Source organism: Colius striatus, chromosome 15 (assembly GCF_028858725.1).
Source record: "Colius striatus isolate bColStr4 chromosome 15, bColStr4.1.hap1, whole genome shotgun sequence".
Taxonomy (NCBI): Eukaryota; Metazoa; Chordata; class Aves; order Coliiformes; family Coliidae; genus Colius; species Colius striatus.
In genome coordinates, this window is record NC_084773.1 from 9,206,574 (window position 1) to 9,227,937 (window position 21,364).

At 37.7% G+C, this 21,364-nt stretch overlaps 1 protein-coding gene across 5 annotated transcripts in view; it reads right to left on the reverse strand.

The window, feature by feature from the left end:
• Window positions 1–21,364, reverse strand: part of TASOR (transcription activation suppressor) — a 30,674-nt gene that overhangs the window by 922 nt on the left and 8,388 nt on the right. For 4 of the 5 annotated variants that reach the window (XM_062008498.1, XM_062008500.1, XM_062008497.1 and 1 more), the window contains 19 exons: window positions 20,697–20,769; window positions 19,241–19,332; window positions 18,743–18,901; window positions 17,364–17,491; window positions 16,675–16,706; window positions 15,879–15,984; window positions 15,366–15,469; window positions 15,148–15,251; window positions 14,854–14,926; window positions 14,645–14,719; window positions 12,318–13,034; window positions 10,261–10,703; window positions 7,794–7,935; window positions 3,005–3,939; window positions 2,222–2,344; window positions 1,502–1,661; window positions 778–886; window positions 440–618; window positions 195–353 (listed from right to left, as the gene is read on the reverse strand). In XM_062008498.1, coding sequence (XP_061864482.1) covers window positions 195–353; window positions 440–618; window positions 778–886; window positions 1,502–1,661; window positions 2,222–2,344; window positions 3,005–3,939; window positions 7,794–7,935; window positions 10,261–10,703; window positions 12,318–13,034; window positions 14,645–14,719; window positions 14,854–14,926; window positions 15,148–15,251; window positions 15,366–15,469; window positions 15,879–15,984; window positions 16,675–16,706; window positions 17,364–17,491; window positions 18,743–18,901; window positions 19,241–19,332; window positions 20,697–20,769 — 3,913 coding nt within the window. The remainder of the gene's footprint in view (window positions 1–194; window positions 354–439; window positions 619–777; window positions 887–1,501; window positions 1,662–2,221; window positions 2,345–3,004; window positions 3,940–7,793; window positions 7,936–10,260; window positions 10,704–12,317; window positions 13,035–14,644; window positions 14,720–14,853; window positions 14,927–15,147; window positions 15,252–15,365; window positions 15,470–15,878; window positions 15,985–16,674; window positions 16,707–17,363; window positions 17,492–18,742; window positions 18,902–19,240; window positions 19,333–20,696; window positions 20,770–21,364) is intronic. The other variant, XM_062008501.1, reaches the window with a different exon arrangement.

Consider the following 21,364-nt stretch of genomic DNA (forward strand, 5'->3'; position numbering starts at 1 on the left):
ACATGTCAGTCCTTCCATGCTCCATCCCAGCTGCCTGTCCCCCAGCAATTATAACATCACAAGAGCAGCTCCGGAGCTGGCTTGTCCTCCTCTAGCTGTAGCATTCATTTACAAGGGGAAGGGCAGGCTATCTCAAAGGCCTCCACCCCACACCTCTAACTAGGTAAACAAAGTAAAAGGCCCTTTAGTATTACCTGCTTGTCTTTCGTCAGGATCAGAGGGAGGAAGGCTGTTTTCTTCAGTGACAGAGTTGTGGTACCCAACAAGACTTTGAAAATTTTGCATGAAGTCGTCAACAGTAGCAACCACTATTCCGTTATCAACGTAACTGGAGAATGTTTTGAGATTCTTTTCTAAATAGATAAAAGGAGAGTTTCTATTAACATTTAACACCTATTATCAAGGGACAGAGAGAAGCATTCATAAATGTTGAGTTTACCTGTTAAGAAGACAACATGTCTCTGTTGTATGTTCTGAGCCTGCAGCCTGATAAGACAGTCTAATTCTGGAGCATTTCGAGTCTGAGAATCACAATTATGGTATGACAGAATCTCAACCAAGTGCTTCTTTTGGTAGGTATTCAGAAGGGTCAGCAGACTCAGGGCATTAGGATTCATTCTAGAATAGGAAAAAGAGCCCATTATACTTTAAGTTCAGACTAAATATTGAGTCAAAAGACAAATATAAGGATAGGTTCTACTGAATTGGGTTTTGGAGAGTGCAATTAAAGCTGATGTGTTTTAACAACTGGTGTGTGAAGGCCACACCACTCCTTACCTCCCCAGCTCCTTCAGTTTCTTTTGAATTTTGCAGTGGACTTTCCACTGCCATTTCCCATCAGGAGTATTGAGCTCCTCCAGAAACTTTAAGAACTGTTTTAGTTTATCTGTTTTGAAGATATTGAACAGAAGTTAAATTTTCTCATATCCAAACTGGAAATGCTGCTTCAGCACATACATAAAGCTTCTATTTGCAAAGTTCAGCTACTCAACTGTGAACACCAGCCTAGAACTTGAGGTTTTCTTCCTAGGAGATTAGCCAACAACAACATTCCAAAACTGAGCTGCTTTTTCTGTAGGTCAAATGCCCAGTAGTGGTATCTGCTTACGTAAAAGCTCAATATGTGAGCTGCCTTGCTATTAAAAAAAATGGCAACTTTGTTAACTATTCCATTTCAAACAAAGTGGAAAAAAAAATAGTTTCTCAATACTTTTTTTCTAGCCTATTTGTGGATTGAATAGCAAGGAATCAAAGGTTATACCTAACTACACAATCTAGCACAAACTTAGAAAGCCGAGTTCTCCAAGTTCATGTATATGTCAGAAATATGTTGTCCAAAAAGGCCCTTAAGGTAAGAGACTGAATTAGCTGAAGTTCTCAAAAAAACCTCACAAAAATTAGATGGAAGACTTGATTCTTCACTGTGATGAGCACTGGTATCCCCCTCTCAAACACTAAAATGCTTTTTTTGTCCACTTCAGAGAGCATCAACCACACTTACCTGTAGTGATGGGCTCTGGATTAAGGACAGACTCATCTGACACAACAAAACCACCAGACACAAACAATTCATTGTAAGTGTGATTTTTCACATCATCCAAACTATCAACACCTGCAAAGCTGACACAGGAAAGCCTCTTCAAAGTTACTAAGCCAGGTATCTGTGTAAAAATTTTAAAAAACAAACATCAATATCAAAGGTCTTACAGAAAGAAAAAAAAAGGAGCTACAGAATTTTCCTACTTACTAAGACCAAATAGCAAACTTCCAAACACATTTTCATAGAATTATTACTTCTTTCTAGCCAAGGGAAGTGCTCTCCCAAAAACATTACAGGAATGAGACAAGGGAAGTTGAGCACTTGGAATAGTTTTACTCTCTGTCCAGCCCAGGTTCTTAAGCTAGAGCCATCAGGAGCAGCTCAGGCCATCTGACAGCTCCCCCACTTGCTGTTAGTGCATCGCAGAACTACTCAGGCCTCTCTACAACAAGGAATAAGTACGTATTACCACATACACTGAGGTGGAAGAAATTAGGAGTGTGTGATGGAACAAGGCCAGGTATTTATCACAACCATTTTTGTTTGTTCAAAAAGCAGCTGTAGTCAGGACACTCTTTAAACAGCACACTATCTTAGGAAAGCAGCCCTGCTCCAATGAGCTCCCCTCCCTCTGGCTGAGCAACGGCTTTTCTACAGCACACATTTACTTATGTCAAATACCTTATGGATGAGGTTGGCAATGTCTTCATTTTGGATAATTATCAACAGCTTATCTAAATCAGCTCTTCTTTTAAGGAACTGTTCTGGATGGCACTCCATGTTACCTAACTTGGTAAGGTACTCCTTACACCACAGAAAGAGAAGATGGGGAAGAAAAAGTGAACTGGTAGTTCAGCTAAAACAATCCCCACATGATGACCCCGCCAAGTCAGTTTTTCCACCCACACACATCTCTGAAGCACTGGCTTCCTTATCTTCCCACTACAGAAGGATGTAGCAACACAGAAACAGACAATCGCACATATATGGCAACTGACAGGCTGCCAAATGTCCAGAAGTTCTTATCATTCCACTTTCAACTCCCATCTTGTACATTTAAATACAGAAAAACAGTAATCTCCAAAAGTTATCTGTACTATTTATCTGGAGGGGAAGGCAAGAACACCAAACCCACACACATCTTTCCAAATTGGTAAGCTCTCACATTTTTGCCCTTGTTACCTTCTTTCCCATTAAGGCCTTCCCCCACAGGCAGACCCAAACTACAGCCTGTTCTGCTTTCCAACCATAAGAAAGACACATAACAGCTAAAGATAAGCAAGGCTACCTCAGGAGCTCAAATGAGAAAGGGAACAGAACAGGCTACTTGCATGATTCACCTGCACAATCCAACCTTTTTGGAAACAGATTTCAGAGCACTTTGTGTTTGCAAGTCCCATTTTGTACGTTCCAATTTGAAAGGCAGTCTAATGTAACACTACAGAGAGTTGAACTGGAACTTACCTTAATTTCTTTGCAGAGAACACTTTCCTGTTCTTCATGAATATAAAATTTCACAGTGTTTTTCTGTACATCTTTAATGATTTTGACCAAACTGTTAAATACTTCAGGTTTTAACTGGCTTATAAAATGAGTAAAGGCTGGTTGGGTTGAAATGTTTAAATTCTCTGGGGATTTCTGTGTCTTTTCTGGTGGCTCCATCAGTTCACCACTGGAAAAGGTCTGATCAGACATCACTACGTCCTCTGTTTTAGCATTCACAGGATCCATTTCTTCCATCACTACAGGTAAGCTTGACAAATGCTGCTCATTAGAATCCAGATCCTCTGCCAGGTTATTCCCCAGTGGCTCTAGCACGTCAGAGTCCCTGCACACAGGCGCTGTGTCGGGCAGGGCATTCAGTGCAGCAGCAGTAACCACTTCTGCTGAGTCAGGGCTCGAATGAGTTGGTGGAGTTTGCCTAATGCACGACGATGACAAAATAACACTATTCAACTTCTCACTCAGTGTCTCTATGTATTCTTGGACAGAAACTTCTGATGCCTGTAAACAGATGTATTCAGAAAGCCTCATTATCCTCTCTCGGGCAGAGAAGACCGGTGTGGATGTGCCACTAACATAAGCAATATTCTTCTGCTGCAAAATCTCTTGAATCTTGCTGGCAAAGAGATTATATTCTTCTAACAGAGTAGTCTCTATAACTGCACTAATGGAATGCTTAGTTGTAAAAGGGTGATCTGCTAGCCCACACTGATCCTCAAGTTTCTCCACTTGTCTTGTATAAAGTCCATCTTCTGCTGTCCCCCTTTGTGTGTCTGAAAGTGGAGAGTATGGAAACTGATAATCAGAACTTCTCTGCCTATTTATTACCCGGGGGTCATTAGGAAAGGCATCCTTTGGCGGTAAACAAACCAGTGGTTCTTCTGGTGATTTCAGACCTATATAGGAAGAATTAGTTATCATCATCATCTCATGTTTGAAAGTCAAACACAACTGATATACTAAAACCTCCAAATCACAATTTTTACACATCGTGATTATTGTGCCTCCTCCTGCCAGTCAACTTAAATCCAAAGATCCAAGTGTTGCTGTCTCCTGAGGTACAGAACATTTTGCAGCTCCTAAGACAGCAGAACAGCAAAGTCTAGGTTTGCTCAAAAAGCAGAGCACCAGTCATTTTCCCATTTGATTAAGCACAACAGGAACTGTCTTAATTATAGATAGATACATATAGATATTTATACAAAAGTCAAATTGAAAATCAAGCAGGGTGACAAATTATTCAAATATTTTCATTTGCTACTAGGATATAACCCTCAGACTTTCAAAAGGTTTCTTTTAAGCACACACTACCTTGTGGAGTCAGACTGCAAACGGCAAACTGCATGTCTAGCTCACAATTGAAAACAGGGCTTTTTGCTTTACAAGGTAGGACGTAAGTCTCACAGTAACTATTAATACACAGAATCAGTTATGCTGAAAGGAGTGCCCAAAGCCTCCCAGAATCCAAACCTCTAATAATTTCTGCAGCACTGGCTTTCTTCACCAGCCACATTGTTTGTTTTTAAACCAAATGTAATACTTTGTTGCAATAAATGATACATCTACACAGATATTTCAGACACATTCAGGTATTTCAGTATATATCTGTTCCATAAATACTACAAAGGAGGTTTTCTTTGTGGTTTTGTTTGAGAGGTTTCGTTTTTTTGGGGGAGTTCTTTTTAGTGTTATGTTATTCTTTAATATAATGAAATCTTGTTCCATGGTTCTCCCATCTGCACCCCAGTACAGATCAATTTCAAATCCTCAGGTTACTGAAAAAATGTATATAATCCAATCACTCTGCTTTCATGGAAAGTTTCTGTAACAATTACATTATGAAAACTGTTTTCAAGATATATATGTTTAACAACTGATTAGGTTGCTCTTCAAAGGTTACTGTTTAAAGTTTTCCAGAAAGAAAGCAACTTTACATTAAAAAAAACAAAAGCAGTTGTTTTATAAAGGTTTATCTCAAAAAAGGTTAAGCAGAATTTAAACAGAAACATATTCCACTCAACATGAAACCCAAACTCTTTTTTAACATGTAAAAAATAAGATTAAACATAAGGATGATTTAAATTGAAGTTACCCTTATTTAAACAGAATTCTCTGAAGGTGGCATCATTCATAGATCTACATCTTTGGGTCACAATTCTTCATCACAAAAAAACTTAAAAGCAAGAAGCAAAACCCAAATAAACATTTCAACAAGTATTTAAAGTATGAGTTCTGATTTCAAACACCCTCTTTGTTGGTAATGCTTTGTAACTGAGTACATTGGAGAAAGCAACAAGCTATCTGCCTGAAAACAATCTCAGGAAGAACAGCTGTTTGCAGGCTGTTTAAGTTTCAGAGTCAAATTTTTCACTGCTTAAGAGAGGTCCTGAGACAGTGATGCCAGGAAAAGGATTCTTGGGTAGATATTTTAATCAGAAATTCAACTACTACCTGACAAAGAAAGCCCAGAAGGTTTTGTTTCTTCCTATCCAAGATGAATGTCATCAAAAGCCATCACTTTTAAGTATGTCTATTAATGCATTAATCTCCTCTTACAAGATCATTTTTACACTTAATGTCTAAAGTCAAAGAAAGCCTCAAATCTAAACCAAAACTGAGTTAGGATAACTTTGTTAAAACATATATGTGCCCAAGTTAGCTTTCAAAAGCAAGACTCGGGTTTGCTTACTATTGTCAGAAGTTTAGATGATATGATCATGAAGAAATGAACAATAACATGATACAGAGGGAGTCCAGATGAGTTGGGGACCTATGAACAACTAACCAACTTCCAACAATTTCTGGCATCATTGGGGAAGAAACAAGACAAACCCACCCACTTCTTCAGTCACAAACCATGAAGAATCAAGTTTGTAAAGTTTCACTGAACATGACTCCCTGTATCAAAAGTGAAACATGTTTTCGTTTTACCAAGGAAAACCAAGAGATTGCCAACTTGGCTTCCTGCAATTGTGCAGAGATGAAAAAGAAAGCCTGCTCTGAATTCCTTTCTATAGCTACCTTGCTACAAAAAATGAGGCACGAAGAAGCCATCAGATAGAGACAGCAATCAATTTTAGAAAAGAACAAAGCTTTTAGTTACATTACTGATCCTAATTACCTAGAACAAAAATTCAAAGCCCTCTAGAGGATACTGCATAGGAAGATATGCCCAGTAAAAACAGAGTGCCAGTAGCCCAAAACATTGAGGCTCTTCTGCCTGCTCAATAGCTTATTACTCATCTATTGTTCTGATGGAAATTCAGTGTCAGGTGATAATTCAAGCTCCTCTGTAGTTCAAGTCATGATGACATAAGGAAACTGTCCCACCCCACTCTTCTGCCCTGTATGTTTATCTTCATGTTTTTACAGCTAATCCTCTTGAACTCCTGCTGCTCTGAAAGACAGCAGTAGTTTGTATTTTTAGAGTCTCTTGGTATTTATACAGCCCCTTTTACATGATCCTATGGCAGAGCCAGTCAACGCTTACTGCAGCAAGAGCTAATTTGAAGAACTGACCTTGTTTGAACTCAAGAAATCTGTTGATGCTCACGATTATCTCCTTCAGCTCTAGAGAACAGCACTTCTCCCTCTCAGAAGACTTCAGAGAAAATTTTTTTCTAGCAAGATTTGTAGTGTCACAGATGACTGTGCAACACATGAGTCATCTGACAAACCCTTACATGAACCCCACATCCAGTGTCTATGACATACTACACCTTTTAGATGTTTAATCAACCACTTCACTAGTAGGCAACCATATCCTCATCCATACGGACAGTGGCAGTTTCCTCCAGGAATAAAAGAAATAATGTCCTATCCCAACAATTTCACAGACTCTGTTCTCTGTAACCGAGCAGAATAGCAAAACAGCGTTTTTTTTGTTTGGTCCTTGAAGAAAGTACAGAAAATGTTATCCAGAATTAGCCTGTCATTTCACTGAAAGGGCTATGAATGCTGTGAAGGGAAGCTGCTTTTTCCCTTGCCCTCCTGCCCTCCCTTCTCAGCCCAATAAACAAAAAAGAACTGCTGAACTACATAATTGGATGAATATCAGAAGTGTTCAAGAGACAGATTCCAGCATTCCTGGGATGTGAGCAGAAATCAGTAAGTTTTTACTCAGAGAATGCAGTTAAATTCCATCTGGACTTAGTCATAAGGCAATTTGATTTGTAGCCTTAAATTTAGAGCTCTCGATGGCTATTCCTACAGCCCGGTTCCCACATCCTTCAAATCCACACTTTTATGCTCTCCAAGACTTGACACTATTGTCTAAAGAAGTAGGACAAGAAGCTTCTTCTGTAAGATTATCTAAACATTTACATCTTAATAAAGACAAAGACTTTGAAGCACTTGCAGAAGAAATAGTAGACTACCTTCTGTAAGGAAAACACATTTTTCATTACTTTTTCTGGATTACTAGTTGCAATTATCTGCCCACTGAATCTTTCAGCAGAAACTTGGAAATTCAAACAAGGAATTCATGTGGGATATGCAGCTGACCACATAAATACTCAAACATTCTCATTTCTACACTATGTCAGTATGTTCCCAAAACAATGTTCTCTACCGGTAACTATTTTCATCAAGCAGATTTCTATATTAATCAAATAAAAAACCAAATGCACAGACCAAACATATGCCTGTGTGCCAAAGTGTGACCCAGGAACAAGATCTATGAAAGATACAAACCTTCACAGCTCATTTTCATTCACTATTTGTAGCAATCTAAGAGTTAAACCCACCTTACCTGTAATTGGAATAAGTTTCCAGTGCATTCCAACTTCTACATTATTTGAGTTGGAATGTTGCCTGCGATAAACATGTTCTATAGGTGTGCTAGGACATGGACTGTAGTCTTCAAAACTACTTACACTTCCAGTGCTTGCTTCCTAAAAAAAACCAAACAATAAAAACTCTCAGCTCAAAACTCTTTTTTTAGTAGCTATTAAGCTTTTACAATCTGAACACCAGTCAGTAAGAATACACCTGAGTTCAGCAGCACATTGGCAATTTTGCAGTCAGTCAAGTCAAACTTGGAGATGCTTACATGAAGTACTTACATCATTTACCTCTTTGATAATTTCTAAGATAGATGTCTTTGCTGATGGTCTATCACCAGGAAGTAAATAAGGCAGTCCTGAGTTAAGAGTACAGAAGCTGAATGAGGCAGGGAAGAAAGGAGGCAAAGGGGGGGAAAAATAGGGGAATTCCCTGCTCTTTTCAAGCTGTTGTCTTGATAACTGACTAAAGCCATGAGATGCCAGCATCACTGAGGAACTGCCTGCAACTAGCATGATGCCCTTGAACAGCCTAATTTCATCTCACATTCCAGATAGTAGCAGAACATCACAGAGATTACAGGCAGGACAAACTCCTTCTTGCTCCATGACTGAAAAACTGGACTTTGCATAGAAATATCACTAACAGAGACAGCAGAACAATCGCTCTGTAGAGTAAAACAGTGGAGCACCCAACTGGGGCATGCTGAACCCTGAGCACAAAAGCCTTCTTCCACGACTGTTCTGTCAGTTCCATGCTGCTGTGAGAAGTATGCATGGAACACGGGTACACCACTGCACCAAGAGGACTGAACTAAAGAAAGCCAATTCTTCAACCATCTTTAACATTGACAGAGCATTTAAGAACTTTCACTATGTAGATTTAATGCTTTCTCTCTCAGACACTGCTAGAGGGGGATAGAAACCAGGTATCTTTTCCGTAGTATAAGACCAAAGGATGAGGATTGCAGGATCCTCACTTCTGCACATCAGTGAGGGGCATTCTCCCACCCTATAAGATGCCTACTGCTATTAAGTAGGAGAGAAAATACACTTTGAAGAGGCTGGACAAAACACAGCTTCTAAAACTGGAGTAACTATAGCAGTAACTATAACTAGAGCAAAAACATGCCTGATGAGTGTAAATCAGTACTAATCACTTTACTAACACTGAGGTCACTAGAAAAGACCACCAACTCACACACAAGAACTATTGGCTGAGGTAAGCTGTGACACTAAGGGGTTTTTTGTTTTTTAAGATAAGTCCAAAAGCACAGTCATAAAGCACATTTCAATTCCAAAACCAAACCAATTTAGTTTTGCCAATCTGTTCTATTGAGACAAGGAAGACAGCTATTGCTAAAATAACTTCCATTCTGCTTCTTTAGGGTAACTACTCTAAGATACCTCCAATCACCTCTAAATACCAATTACAGATTGTAATTTGACTTCTTTCCTTCTTGCTTATGACAATAAAGCAATAGGCTAAAAAAGTCTGGAAGTTATGCAGCCTATGGTTGATAGGGGTCTTTTGGTTTGCATTTGTGGAGAAAAGAGGGAAAAATCCTGGGTCCCTAAGCTTTGAAAGAGATTGTCTCAACTTAGACCTGGGAGGAGGCTGGTCAAAAGAAAGGCTCACTTCTGTGCCTGAGATGGAGTTTCATAATTATGACAAGCTGTACCCAAACCACCTATCAGGTGTATAAGGTTCATGACTGAGTAGTACACAATCAGTAATGGTCTGCCCTGTAATTATTGGCTTACAGCAAATATTGGCTTAGAACCTGATTTCAGGAAGGGTAACAGCTAGGCAATAATCCTGATGAGGAACTCTCAAATCTCTTCTTGCTATGTTTCAGGCTCAGCAAACCTCAATACCCTAGCTAGACAAAGAATCACTCCTGAAGGAGGATGGAAGGCAGTAAGCAAGCTGTTACAGTAACACTATACTTATTCTATGTAAGAACAACACTGACTGTTAATAATCCCACCATCATAAGCAGAGAGGACCAGAAGAGAGTATCTTTTTTTTTTTTCCCCCTACGAGAGACAGAAGACAACTGCAAGGCCTCCATCTCACAAAACATGAAAAAATACTCTCACACACAGCACTCAGCAACAGAATGACAGAAGTTTTGCTGTCTAATACTGGAGCAGGTGCATATGACACTTACTGTAAAGCTAATAAGGAAGACGGACCATTGCTGCTTTCCATTTTTCAGGAATTCTTAACTATAGATTACAGAAAGAACAGCCATAAAGAACCAGGCACACACATCATACGAGTCAGAAAAGTTTCTTCACAGTAAAGTTAGTGCTTATTTGTGTTTATCGATGTAAATGAAACAGAATGGCTTTTCATTCATCAAGTCTCAGAATACTTATGAAAAAAGAATATTCATTATCACCATCTACCTACACAGCAGTTCCACTTACTTTTAAATGTAGCGTGTGTTCAAGGCCTACTTCATTAGCTGAAAGCTGCAGATCAACATCAACAGGGTAGGGTAAGCACGTTGCATCAGTTTCCAGTATCACTGGGCTCTGTGGGTCCTTAAAGTTAACATTTTCAGCCTGAGCAGTATTACGAAGCTCATAACCATCTTTGTCCTGTGCTGGAATGGATTCATATTCATACTTTTGTCTCATATCGTCTTCAATTTCATCAGTGCTTAATCCTAAAGCTTGATTTACAGACTGTGCCAACGATGAGTCCAAGTGTCCTGCACTAGCTAGTGTTTCTAAAAGCAGTTTAATGAGGCCATGTGTGTCAGTAACAGCAGGGTCGGATACATCTTGCTGCCTCAAATCAGTATCATGTCCACCAAGATCAGTATTAACTGAGAAAACACAGTGTGCCGAATCCGAGGTTCTGCCCCCTTAGAGCAGGGGGAGGAGGGGAAAAGTAATTCATTACTAAGTTTTAAAAGAAAAGCAAAACCAGACCCCCTCCCAACACCTGCCACATCCCCACAGTCTCACTCTTTATCAACAATTCATACAGTACACATACATTTATTTTCTTTAAAAGTTTAAATGAGTAGCTATTGATAAAAGGCAGTTTATAAAGCTCCCTCAGATAAACAACTATGAGGTTTTAGGTTACTCAATACCACAATATCTTATGCTTTAATAGAAGACACTATTATCATCTATGTATTTTATGGAAACCTTGTAAATGTCTCCATCACTTGTGACAAAATGTTAGTTTAAGCAAACATTTACTTAGTTACCTAAGTGTAATTCTATAATGTTAACATGCCTCTTCAGACTGAATGTAACTTTAGGACAGAGTTGTTCTTTTGCTCATCTCTTTGGGATGAGTAAATACCTTAGGTATTTATTCATGTTCAGAAAAGACAAGCCCAGGAACTACTTAAGGTATCTGATGAACCCCTAACTTACTTATACACAGAAATACAGAACTATTTAAGTGCTGTTTGACTAATAACAATGTAATCATGTTTGGATACTTAAGCTCACAATATTTTAGGCAAGATTTTTTTCAAGACACATAAAAGCATGAAATTCAAGCCATTCAAAGACGTTGCTGTTTTGGTACGCCTCAAGAAGTTAAGTCAAAATTAGTTTTCAGTAGATACTGTTCTGATGACAGGTAGGAAGAAATGCATTCATGCATTTTACATTAATAATCCATGTAAAAAGACTCTGAAGGTTCAAAGACTTCCAAGCAGGAATACCAACATCTAGCATGTAGCTGACTCTCTGTCTCCTCCACTCACATGCGCCAGTGTCTACACTTGAGAAGGACTGGCGCTTGATTTAAATCTCCTTCTTTTGCGCCACTCTTTTCCCTAGTCCTCCCCCTCCTGAAGGAGTCCTGCATCATTGCCTTGACATCAGGGTCAGGAAAACAGAAATCAAAGGGGGTTTGCAGGTTTTTTGGCAGATCTTAAGTATCAGATAATATCTGTGATAATCATCTGAGGTTTGAGTGTAGATAACTTCATGTACAAAATAATTAAATCTTAACATTATTAGGTTGTTTCCTTTGTCCCACTACACTTAAAACTGGTGATTTCAGAACTAAACTGTTCTCACACTTAGAAGTTGAATTCTCCCCTTCAATCTAAGTGTATTATATAGGTTATTGGATCCCTAAAGAATCACAGTAATGCCTGAAGTCCAACTGCAAAGGATAATGTGATATCAAGTCTGCTTAGTACTCGATACAAGAAAGCCTTTGGACAGTTGCACAGCTAAGGAAACTCTTGGGAAGTCTGCCTTCTTTCCCAAGAGGCAGAACAAAAGTAGCTTCCATGACAACTCCTGTTAACTTGTCTCCTAGAAAGAGATAACCTACATGAAAATAAACATCTCTATTGGTAGATCTCAGGCCAATGCTTAAGTGAACCATCATGCATTAAAATACCCACAATAAGCATAAGACCACTCAATTTCTAAAGAGGAAATGCAAGGTATGCTTTGATTTACAACAATTAAAGAGGAACTCTATATAAAGACTTTCTTACCTTCGTACTGACAACTATTAGCTGAAGATTCACTCATTTTTAAGTATTTCCGCAAATTTTCCGACTGTTTTTCCAGCTTCCTTTTCAGGCCGCTTTTATTTCTAAGGTCTTCAGAGTCAGAATCTCCACCTACGTTTTTTTTCCTGCACTGGATTAAGTTAATAAGCTCTTTGAGTCTATCGGGATCGTAATCTCCTGAATGAGGCAATTTGCGCTTGGCAGCAGCCGCTTCATACTTGACGTGGATCCTTTTCCCGCTTTTTGCGTTGACAAAATCAGGGTCTTCTTCTGTGGCTTCATAATCTGAGATGGGGCTGAACTGTTGTGGTTTCCGATTTCCCTCCATCAGTTCCTTAGCTCTAGAAACAGGTAGTTGATATGCCTCACAACCAAAAATATAGTTTTGCAAGAAGCTGTCAACATGAGATTTATTTTTTGGAGCAGGATAAAGAAATTTTTTGTCATCCAACCGTGATGTATATTGATATAACACAAATTCTCTGTATTTTCCAGAGCCACTACAGCATCTTTTGAAATACTCATTTATATACTTTTCCACAACAGCATTGAAATCTGCAGTAGTGTCTTTACGAGATTGGATTAAAGCAAAATGTAGAGACTGAATAAACTTTGTAAGTTCTGGAAAGATTTCTCGACTTTCGTGCAAAACCATGGTAGTTGAATTTTTCTGTGTTCCAAATGGAACACTTTTTTGTGCTGCCATAGGAGAAAAGGGAATTCACAATTAAAATCAAATCATTCAGCTATGAATAAACTATGATTACTCAGCAATATTCTGTTATTACACATATCTGGTGAAACACAGTTAGGAATTACTGTGGAGAAATAACCCAGCCAGTAATTTTTTAGTGAAGTAACCAGTTTTAAAGTTTACTTAAAAGTCAGACCACTCATAGTCATGATAACTGTTCATGTCCATCATTTTGTGGTAACCTGTATGCTAGACACATATAATTTCCAACTGAAATCACTTCACTGACCCTTATAGAAAAAGGCCACTAAGAAGCAGCCTAACAGCTCCCTGTAAGAACCAGTGGAAGCATTACTCCCCGCTGTGCAGTCCCGATGCATTCATTGTGCTGCTCAGAGGAGCTTTATAAAATGATTCAGCTCAGTAACCCAGCAAAAACTTTTACAGGTTTTTCCATTCCTTTGCAAAAGCAACACAACTCACTAAACTGAAGAGATGCAATAGCAGCACTTAGCAGAAGCAGGATTTCCCTGTCCTGGGAAGACATTAGATCTTCTTACCACATCCTTGAAACAGCAGATCAAGGAAGCTCTACATTACTATATTTTAAAATTTTATTTATTTATTTGCAGTCTCCATCCCTTTCCAACCACAGACTGAAATTTTCTCCATTCAACCACTTCAGCATCCCGATGACTCAACCAGGGATTAACCTTATGTTTGACAAAACTTGTGAAGCTCACAAGTCTTGAAACGTCACAGCAGCAAGAACTGGAATATTTTTAAGGATCTGACATGCACATAGTTTAAATGCCATCTTCTATCATATCTGCTCTTACCCAGTCTAGAAGTGATTGAATTTTCACAATTGTTACTTAAATAAGAAAAACATAAGTGGTTCACTAAAATAAGAAATACAGGGATAAGAATCTAGAGAACTGCCAAGGCTTAGGACAAGGATTTCTTTGTAAAAGTGAAGTGCCTGGAAAGAACAATGTTTTGACAACTATTACTTCTAACTCACAGCAGGCCAAAAAGGACAGCATTCCACTGCTAGTACTACTTATTGTAAATTTTAACTGTAAAATATTAACTTTAAAGTCTCGTCCCAAAGCATTAAAGTTCTACTAAGGTAAAGTTCTTTCAGTCACTTGATATCTGGTTGTATCAATATGTTCTTTGCTCATTTACTCAGTTTTCAGTGCATATCCCAATGCAAAAAAAAAAACCAACCAAACATCAAAACACAAACAGGTATGTTAAAAGACTTTCAGATGTTTTGTCCTTAATGTTTTGATGGTTAAAAAATGCTCTCAAAACTCTGAAGCGTAATGTTATCACTAACACAGAGATCCCTTAGATACACACCACAATATACAATCAAGAAATTTGAACAGTTTTACTTTCTCAAATATGAACAAACGGAACTATGTAGTGTGCTAACTACCTTTGGCGAAGAAAGAAACGCTTTTCGAACACCATTACAGTGACCACCACCAATGCAAACTGTTACTCCTAGTTTACATTAACACGCCATAAAGCTCCTAAGTCTTTAACATAGAAAGTACATTTAAATAAGCACACACATAACATCTTCAACAGTGAACAAACTTACTTGGGCTCGTTACACCTCTAGGTTCTGGAAACAGAAACAATGCATGTAGCATGCGAGGCCGTACAGTTTGGTGGTCTAGAACAGAAGAAAATAAGAACAGTTGAGAAGAACATCCTTATGCTTTAAATAAGATAGTACTCAAAAATCAAGTCTTTTAAGAAATGAAAAGTAAAATCAACTCAAACCCAAAAAACTCAGAGTATGCATACCATAAGGGGACGTCATTTGCCAAGGAGAAAGAAGGAAAAGAAACCCTCTGTCCAAAAGTGGTTTCACAAGAACCTGTTTTCAAGCACAAAAAGCATAGTTTCAAACAGACATCTACTCACTACAAATGTTCTTACTATCTATAAGCTAAATTCTATCACAGGTGGAGAAATGCTTTAATACAATACTTAAGAATATGCCAGATCAGGAAGTTCAGTGAGATTACGAATCTTCTATGGTACACCTCAATTACTAGTTAGTACAATTACAGGAATAGTCAAATCTGTTGCACTCACAAGTTTCTCTTTCTCTAGTTTTTGAAGTAAACCCTCCAAGTGACTACCAGAGCGGGACTTCTCCACAACTTCATAAAGGCTACAGTACATGCCGTTCTTGAACACTGTCAGGATACAAGGATAGAAAGAGAGGTAAGAAAACAAAAAAGAAATAAAATTTTAATTCAGACAACTTTTAAAAACTCTGAATTAAAATGAATTAAGCTAGAGCTATTTACCTTGCTTTGCTCCTAGGTAAGTTTCTTTATAGAACAATGCCGGTGAAACTTTTTTCTTCAATTGATCAATGTTCATAACTTTTTCAACCTCAAGCTTCTCAGGACTGGAAAGAAGCAGGAAGGGAGGCAAAAAAAGAAAACCCAGTAAAGATCTCTTTTTCCCTCCTTAGTCCTACCTCCACTGACCAAATCAGAACTATTAAATACAAGCTCTTAATCAGTTCCTTGGACTATCGCATGAGCCAGTGGTGGTTATTCCTGCAAAGGAGAAAGGAAGAAAAACACAACCACAACACAAACCAACCAAACACCAAACAAAAAAAAAGAGATGCTGACAGACCTAAAAGGGGCTCTGGGCATGCACACCTTGAGAGCCTCGTTTGATATATTTGAAGTGTCTTGTCAATGCATAATCTAGATTTTCATCTGAATATATATAAAATCCACGAGTCTCCACCAGAAAGTTTTAACACAGCAATGTTTTAAACTTATTCTTTAAATGACAATACTCACAGCCTGCACGGAAGGAAAAGTTGTGCTGCTGACTTCAAGGAAACATGGCACAAAAGTTTGCCTTTATTCCAAAGCTGTCCCCTCCATAATGTATAGCTACATTTATCTAGATTGAGATGGAGAAAGAAATACCAAGTGAAAGCATTTGCTAGGTGAGACTGAAAGGAAACAGCAGTAAAGTGTCTGCTCAATCTTCAAAAGTAGTTTAGGTAAAGTTTCACATTAATATCAGACCAGACAATTATATGATTCTATGTTAAATAGTAAATTAAAAGGTAGCAGAAAGGGTGTTTACAGTCTTGTTTTCATCTGAGCAGAGTGAAAGAGGCTGCCATGTTACGTGTACCTGTTTACATAAGCAGACCCTTGACACCAACGTCTGTGGAATTATATCTGCTTTCCTTACCTCAACTGTCAACCACTTTTGTATATATTATTAGTATTTTGCTTGGACAAGGTTCAAAAAGAAAAGCATGACAGAGGTTTGTATTAGTTGAAGTACCATTGAACAGGAGACTTGGGTACAGAAGATAAGTCCTTTCTATGCTATAAGTACAAAAGGAGGGGAACAAAGACTTGATTTTGTTGAGTTCTGCTTTGTTTAGATAAAAGATGATATATGTGAAGGTGTCTGTCTGATTATCCAGGATCAGGACGAGATGCTTGCAATCAGTATAGTACAGGATAAAACTTGGGTGTACAGTCAACATAACTGAAGACAAAACTACATGGGGTAAAATGTCAAAAACCTTCCATGTCCATATCACAAAAGGAATGTATTTCAATTAATTCTTACCTGTACTTCTATCTGTGTTGAAGCTGTTTGATCTAACAAAAAGAAAAAAAAAGACAGAATGACAGGGCTGAACCAAACTTCTGGATACTAAACTTTATAGTAAGGATACTTTATTGGTCTAACAATATTGGAACAATTCACTCTCTAACCTCAAGCTACCATTGACGCAGAATCTTGTGCTAGTTTAGATATCTTGGTAACTGTTTTTAGCACTACATAGTACAGTCCTCACATCTAGATGCCTCCTCTCATCATATCTATCCTATTGTATCTGTAAACAACTGCCCATTTAGATACTGTCTGCACAAGCAACAAGACACCAGTGAAGAGTTCAGCAATAAAGTCTAGAGAATTTTTTTTTGCATACCAAGCAAGACAATGTTGTGAACATTTTTGTCTGTGAATTTCCTCAGTTCAGTAAAAAAAATTCCCACTAGAAATCGATTCCAACTGGGCAGAGGTGAGTAGGTGAACAGAAGCAGCAAAACTGCTTCCTACAGACACCAGTCTGCTGCATGAAAGTAATTTTATCATCTCTTACTTTGCATTAGAATTATTAATTTTGCTAAATCCCTGTAACACGTCCATTCACTTCAACACTGTACATTTAATCAAGCCTAAGCTACCACCAAGAGCTATGAATTCTTCATGCTGAATGCTGTGTTTCTAAAACTCATGTTCCACCTTACCTTGACGGGGACAAGAATTTTGGTACTTGTGTCACTTCATCTTTGTAGGTAAATGAAACCACAGCATAAGGACAAACGTGTCTTGGTCTTCGTCTTATTGCATCAAAGCCATATTCATAAAAATAATACTAGAAAAAAGAAAGGAATGCAATATTAAATTACAAGTCTGGTAAATTGTGTTTTGCAAATATATTAACAATCCATGACTTTCTGTACTCTTTCCCAGGAATGTCTTACCAAATATATCCCAGGATGAATTACTCAAACAAATAAAAGGTTTTTGTTTGAAACCTATTATGCCAAACATCAATTATATAAAACAAGTATACAAAACGAGTTGTATATAAAACAAGTTTTAAGTTACTATAACAAATCACATCCTCTTACCAACAGCCTATTTCTTCAAAAGGCAATACCTAAAATAAGGAAGCTTTAAAACTCTGTTCATATCTACTTTGTAATAGAATCAATTAAGGTAATTTTTCCACCTTCTCCCTTCTTTAGCAAACACTGACAGGATAAACAGTAGTTCAGGAGCTAATCAAGAAAAAAAAAGTAATTTTGCAACATTTATTTGAAAGTATATTCTTGATAAGGTATGAGACAATTAACAAACCCCAAAAAAAAAGTCACTGTGCTAAGTAAATACTGCTGAGTTCTGAAGTCTATTCTTAGTTAAGTCACAAAATTCTAATGTTAAAGATAAATGTTAATTAAGCCAGGTTTGTAATGAGAAATGAAAACATGTATTAATTTTCTAGCCATTTGATTCATTGCCCAGTTCTGATTTACAGAGGTCAAAAGAAGTAGTAATTCTGAAGAGAATGCTTTCAAGTACATCTATGGGCTTGATGGAATAATCTGACTGCAACAGATTACTGCAGCAACAGGGATGGAACAGCTGGAGGAACAGAGGTGCTTGGAATTTATTCCATTCTCTCCTCCCCCACCATTTCCAAACCTGAGCACTATTTGGTAAAGGAAACAAAAGTAAAATGCTGTTCTTTTCTAGCCAATGTGTCCCCTTTCAGGAGCCCCACTTAATGCCCACTAGCCAATTGTGCTTTTACACTTCAAACTCTACATACTATCTCTTCTCCTCCCTGACCTACATGCCAGTCCCTAGGTATAGTCCCTAGATGTTTCCTATTCCACCTCTTCTCCGTCAAGTCCAGGTACAGATAAGAGCAACAGGAGAGGCTGACATGTAATTTTTAACACAGGCATTTATAGGCTACTGCTAAATACACCAGACTGTAGTGATATAGGACATGCTCAGTATCTGTTTTATCTTCAGTGATTTTATCTCCATCAATTCAAAAGTGCTGTTTATAATAAAGTTCATACATAAAAAGTAGGTAAGGCATGCTTAACTTTACCTGAGTAAGTTCATAGGCTCGATAAGCCAATAAGGAGGTTACTTTATTTGCGTTCTTTGAAACGTGACACTCATGCTTTGGCGTTGGATCTAATGCACTCTTCACTGTTGACTCCATTGCTTTCATACCAATGTGCACATATATGCTTTTCATTTTTCCCTGTAATAAAGTAGAAGAATTTTAAGCATAAGCTTCTTCCTGAAAACTGGCAAACTGTTTCAAGTAACACAGAAAAAGGAAATTAAAAGAGGTCAATAAAAAGGCTATTTATAAAGGTACATTATTTCCATACTTTCAAAGAAAACAAGACATTTTTGCATTTTATAAAAATGTATTATGCTTTATTTAAGCTCCATGTCAACAAGGGAATCTAAACCTGGTAGGGTTCCAGTTTCTCTATAAGCAGATAATTATGTAATTGGAAGCTGAGTAAATTAGGGTCAAATTATTTTATTGCTAAGCAAAATTATTCTTTAAGAATAAGCAAGATAAATTTACCTTTATTATTTTAAAAACAATCACATCTCCAGTGGCTCCAGCTTCTAGAGGATTAGGCTGTAACAAATCAGCATACCTGGAGATATATACACCTGAAAGGAGTATTAAAAAAAAAAAACAAACAAATAAACCACATTATGCTGACTATCCAAATGTTATTAGAAGTTTAAGAGGTATGGGATAAAAGTTCCGTGTATACCAAACAATAAAGACAGAACAACCTTTCCGGAATATGATCAGAGAAAGGTGTAAGGGCACGTTCAGAATTTGCAACTTCAAGGCATTTCCTTGCACTAAATGCAGTATGAAAGACCACAGCAGAACATGGACACTAGCTCAGTTTGAAAGGAGCATGCCCACACTACTGAAGTGTTGTGACCAAAAGGCTACACAGCTGCTGCTTTCAGGTAGTGGGGTTCTTCAAACAACTGAGGTCCTTCTGTACACTGTCCCATTGCACAAAGTGGAGATAGCAGTTAAAGTATTAATGAGAAATAAGGCAGGAAAACACTGGCATCATCAACAATCTTTCATTCTGCCTTGTTGACAAAAATACTGTCTTGGAATCATGAATTGATACTCATGTGGAAAGTTAAACTAATTTTTTGCTTTACAATACTTTGACCAAAATTTCATCAATTTTAAAGGCTCAAACACACATTGCCATTTGTAGTCTAGCTGACTACTTCAGATCAAGTAACTAACTGAACTCAAGTACTTGAAAAAGCATCCATTTTGCTTAGGTTTGTCTCATTTCAAGTCTGTATTTAACAGCTTTGATAAATTGCTCCAGAATCTTTACCAGCTAAAACAGTCTAAAATTATGTGCTCATACACGTAAATATTCTCTCTCTTTTCACATCTGTTCTGCTTTCAACATTCTTATTGTCACCTCTGCATCATGTTACTCTTAAGAGAGGATGACAACGTTATTTCTTCATTTTCTGTTTGAGAAGCTCTGCAAAAGGAACTTCGCATCTTATGCTTTCACATGTCCTAACACCTTGTGACTCCTCTCCAATTTATTAATGCTATTCTTGGACTTGTGGATTCTAAAATTTAGTTCTCTATCTACATCAATACCAAGCTGATCTACTACTTCCATCAGGCATTTCTGAATACATATACACAGATATATGTTCATACAAACACAGTGGGCACAGAGACATAGACTGCATTAGTTGTTTGGCCTCCCAGTTTTACTGGGAAGATGTGATATACTGATTTTACTTAAGCCAAAACAAGAACAGGTTTTCCCTTCAGGAAAGGGATTTAAATGAAAGAGTCAAAAGCCAGTTACGAAATAATGTTCTGATGTCAATCTGCTTTCCTAAAAATGCCTGTGATGTTCCTGCAATAAGTGACAGTAAAAGGACTAGAAGTTGACACAACTGCACCACATTATCTGCCAATTCATATTGAATACTACCAGCACATATAATCAAAAGATAGTTACCCATGGAAGGGCTGCCAAGAATTGTTATTTTGGATTGGCCCACCTGTAGTCCCTTTTCACATATGCTTTGGATCTGAAGAGAACAAACATTTTTGTAAGCAAGTCTATCAAGAAAGCCAGAACACAAACAGAATAAACAGTGAGAAACAACAATTACTGAATTTTGGTTGAGCTAAAAAAAGCCTAACAAAAAACCCAAAAGCACCCCCACCAAAAGCTCATACAAATAAACACCCAGAGTGGAGTCTAGCCTGAATTGCTATACAAATTGCTAAACTGTTCAAGTCAAACACTTGAATGAATGTATGAAGCAGAATCACTCCTATCTTAAAAAAACAGCCTCCCAAATGCCTTAAACACATTTTATAAGCATCATTTGTTTTTAACACACAAAGCAGAATTAAATCTGGCAAATAACTGAGTATTTCAGAAATCTTGGCTCTATAAAAGCAGAAAAGGCACAGAAATCCCCTTTCCATCACTCTTATTAGAAGAGACACTGAAGCCAAAATCTATTTTCTAGTATTACAGGTTACTTTCTCCCTAAGGTAACTTCTTGGCAGAAAAAAAACAACAAAAAAACCCAACAAAACAAACCCCAAACCAGTAAAAACACAACTCCAATGAAAACATGCAACATTCAATTAAAAAAAAAACCAAACAAATCA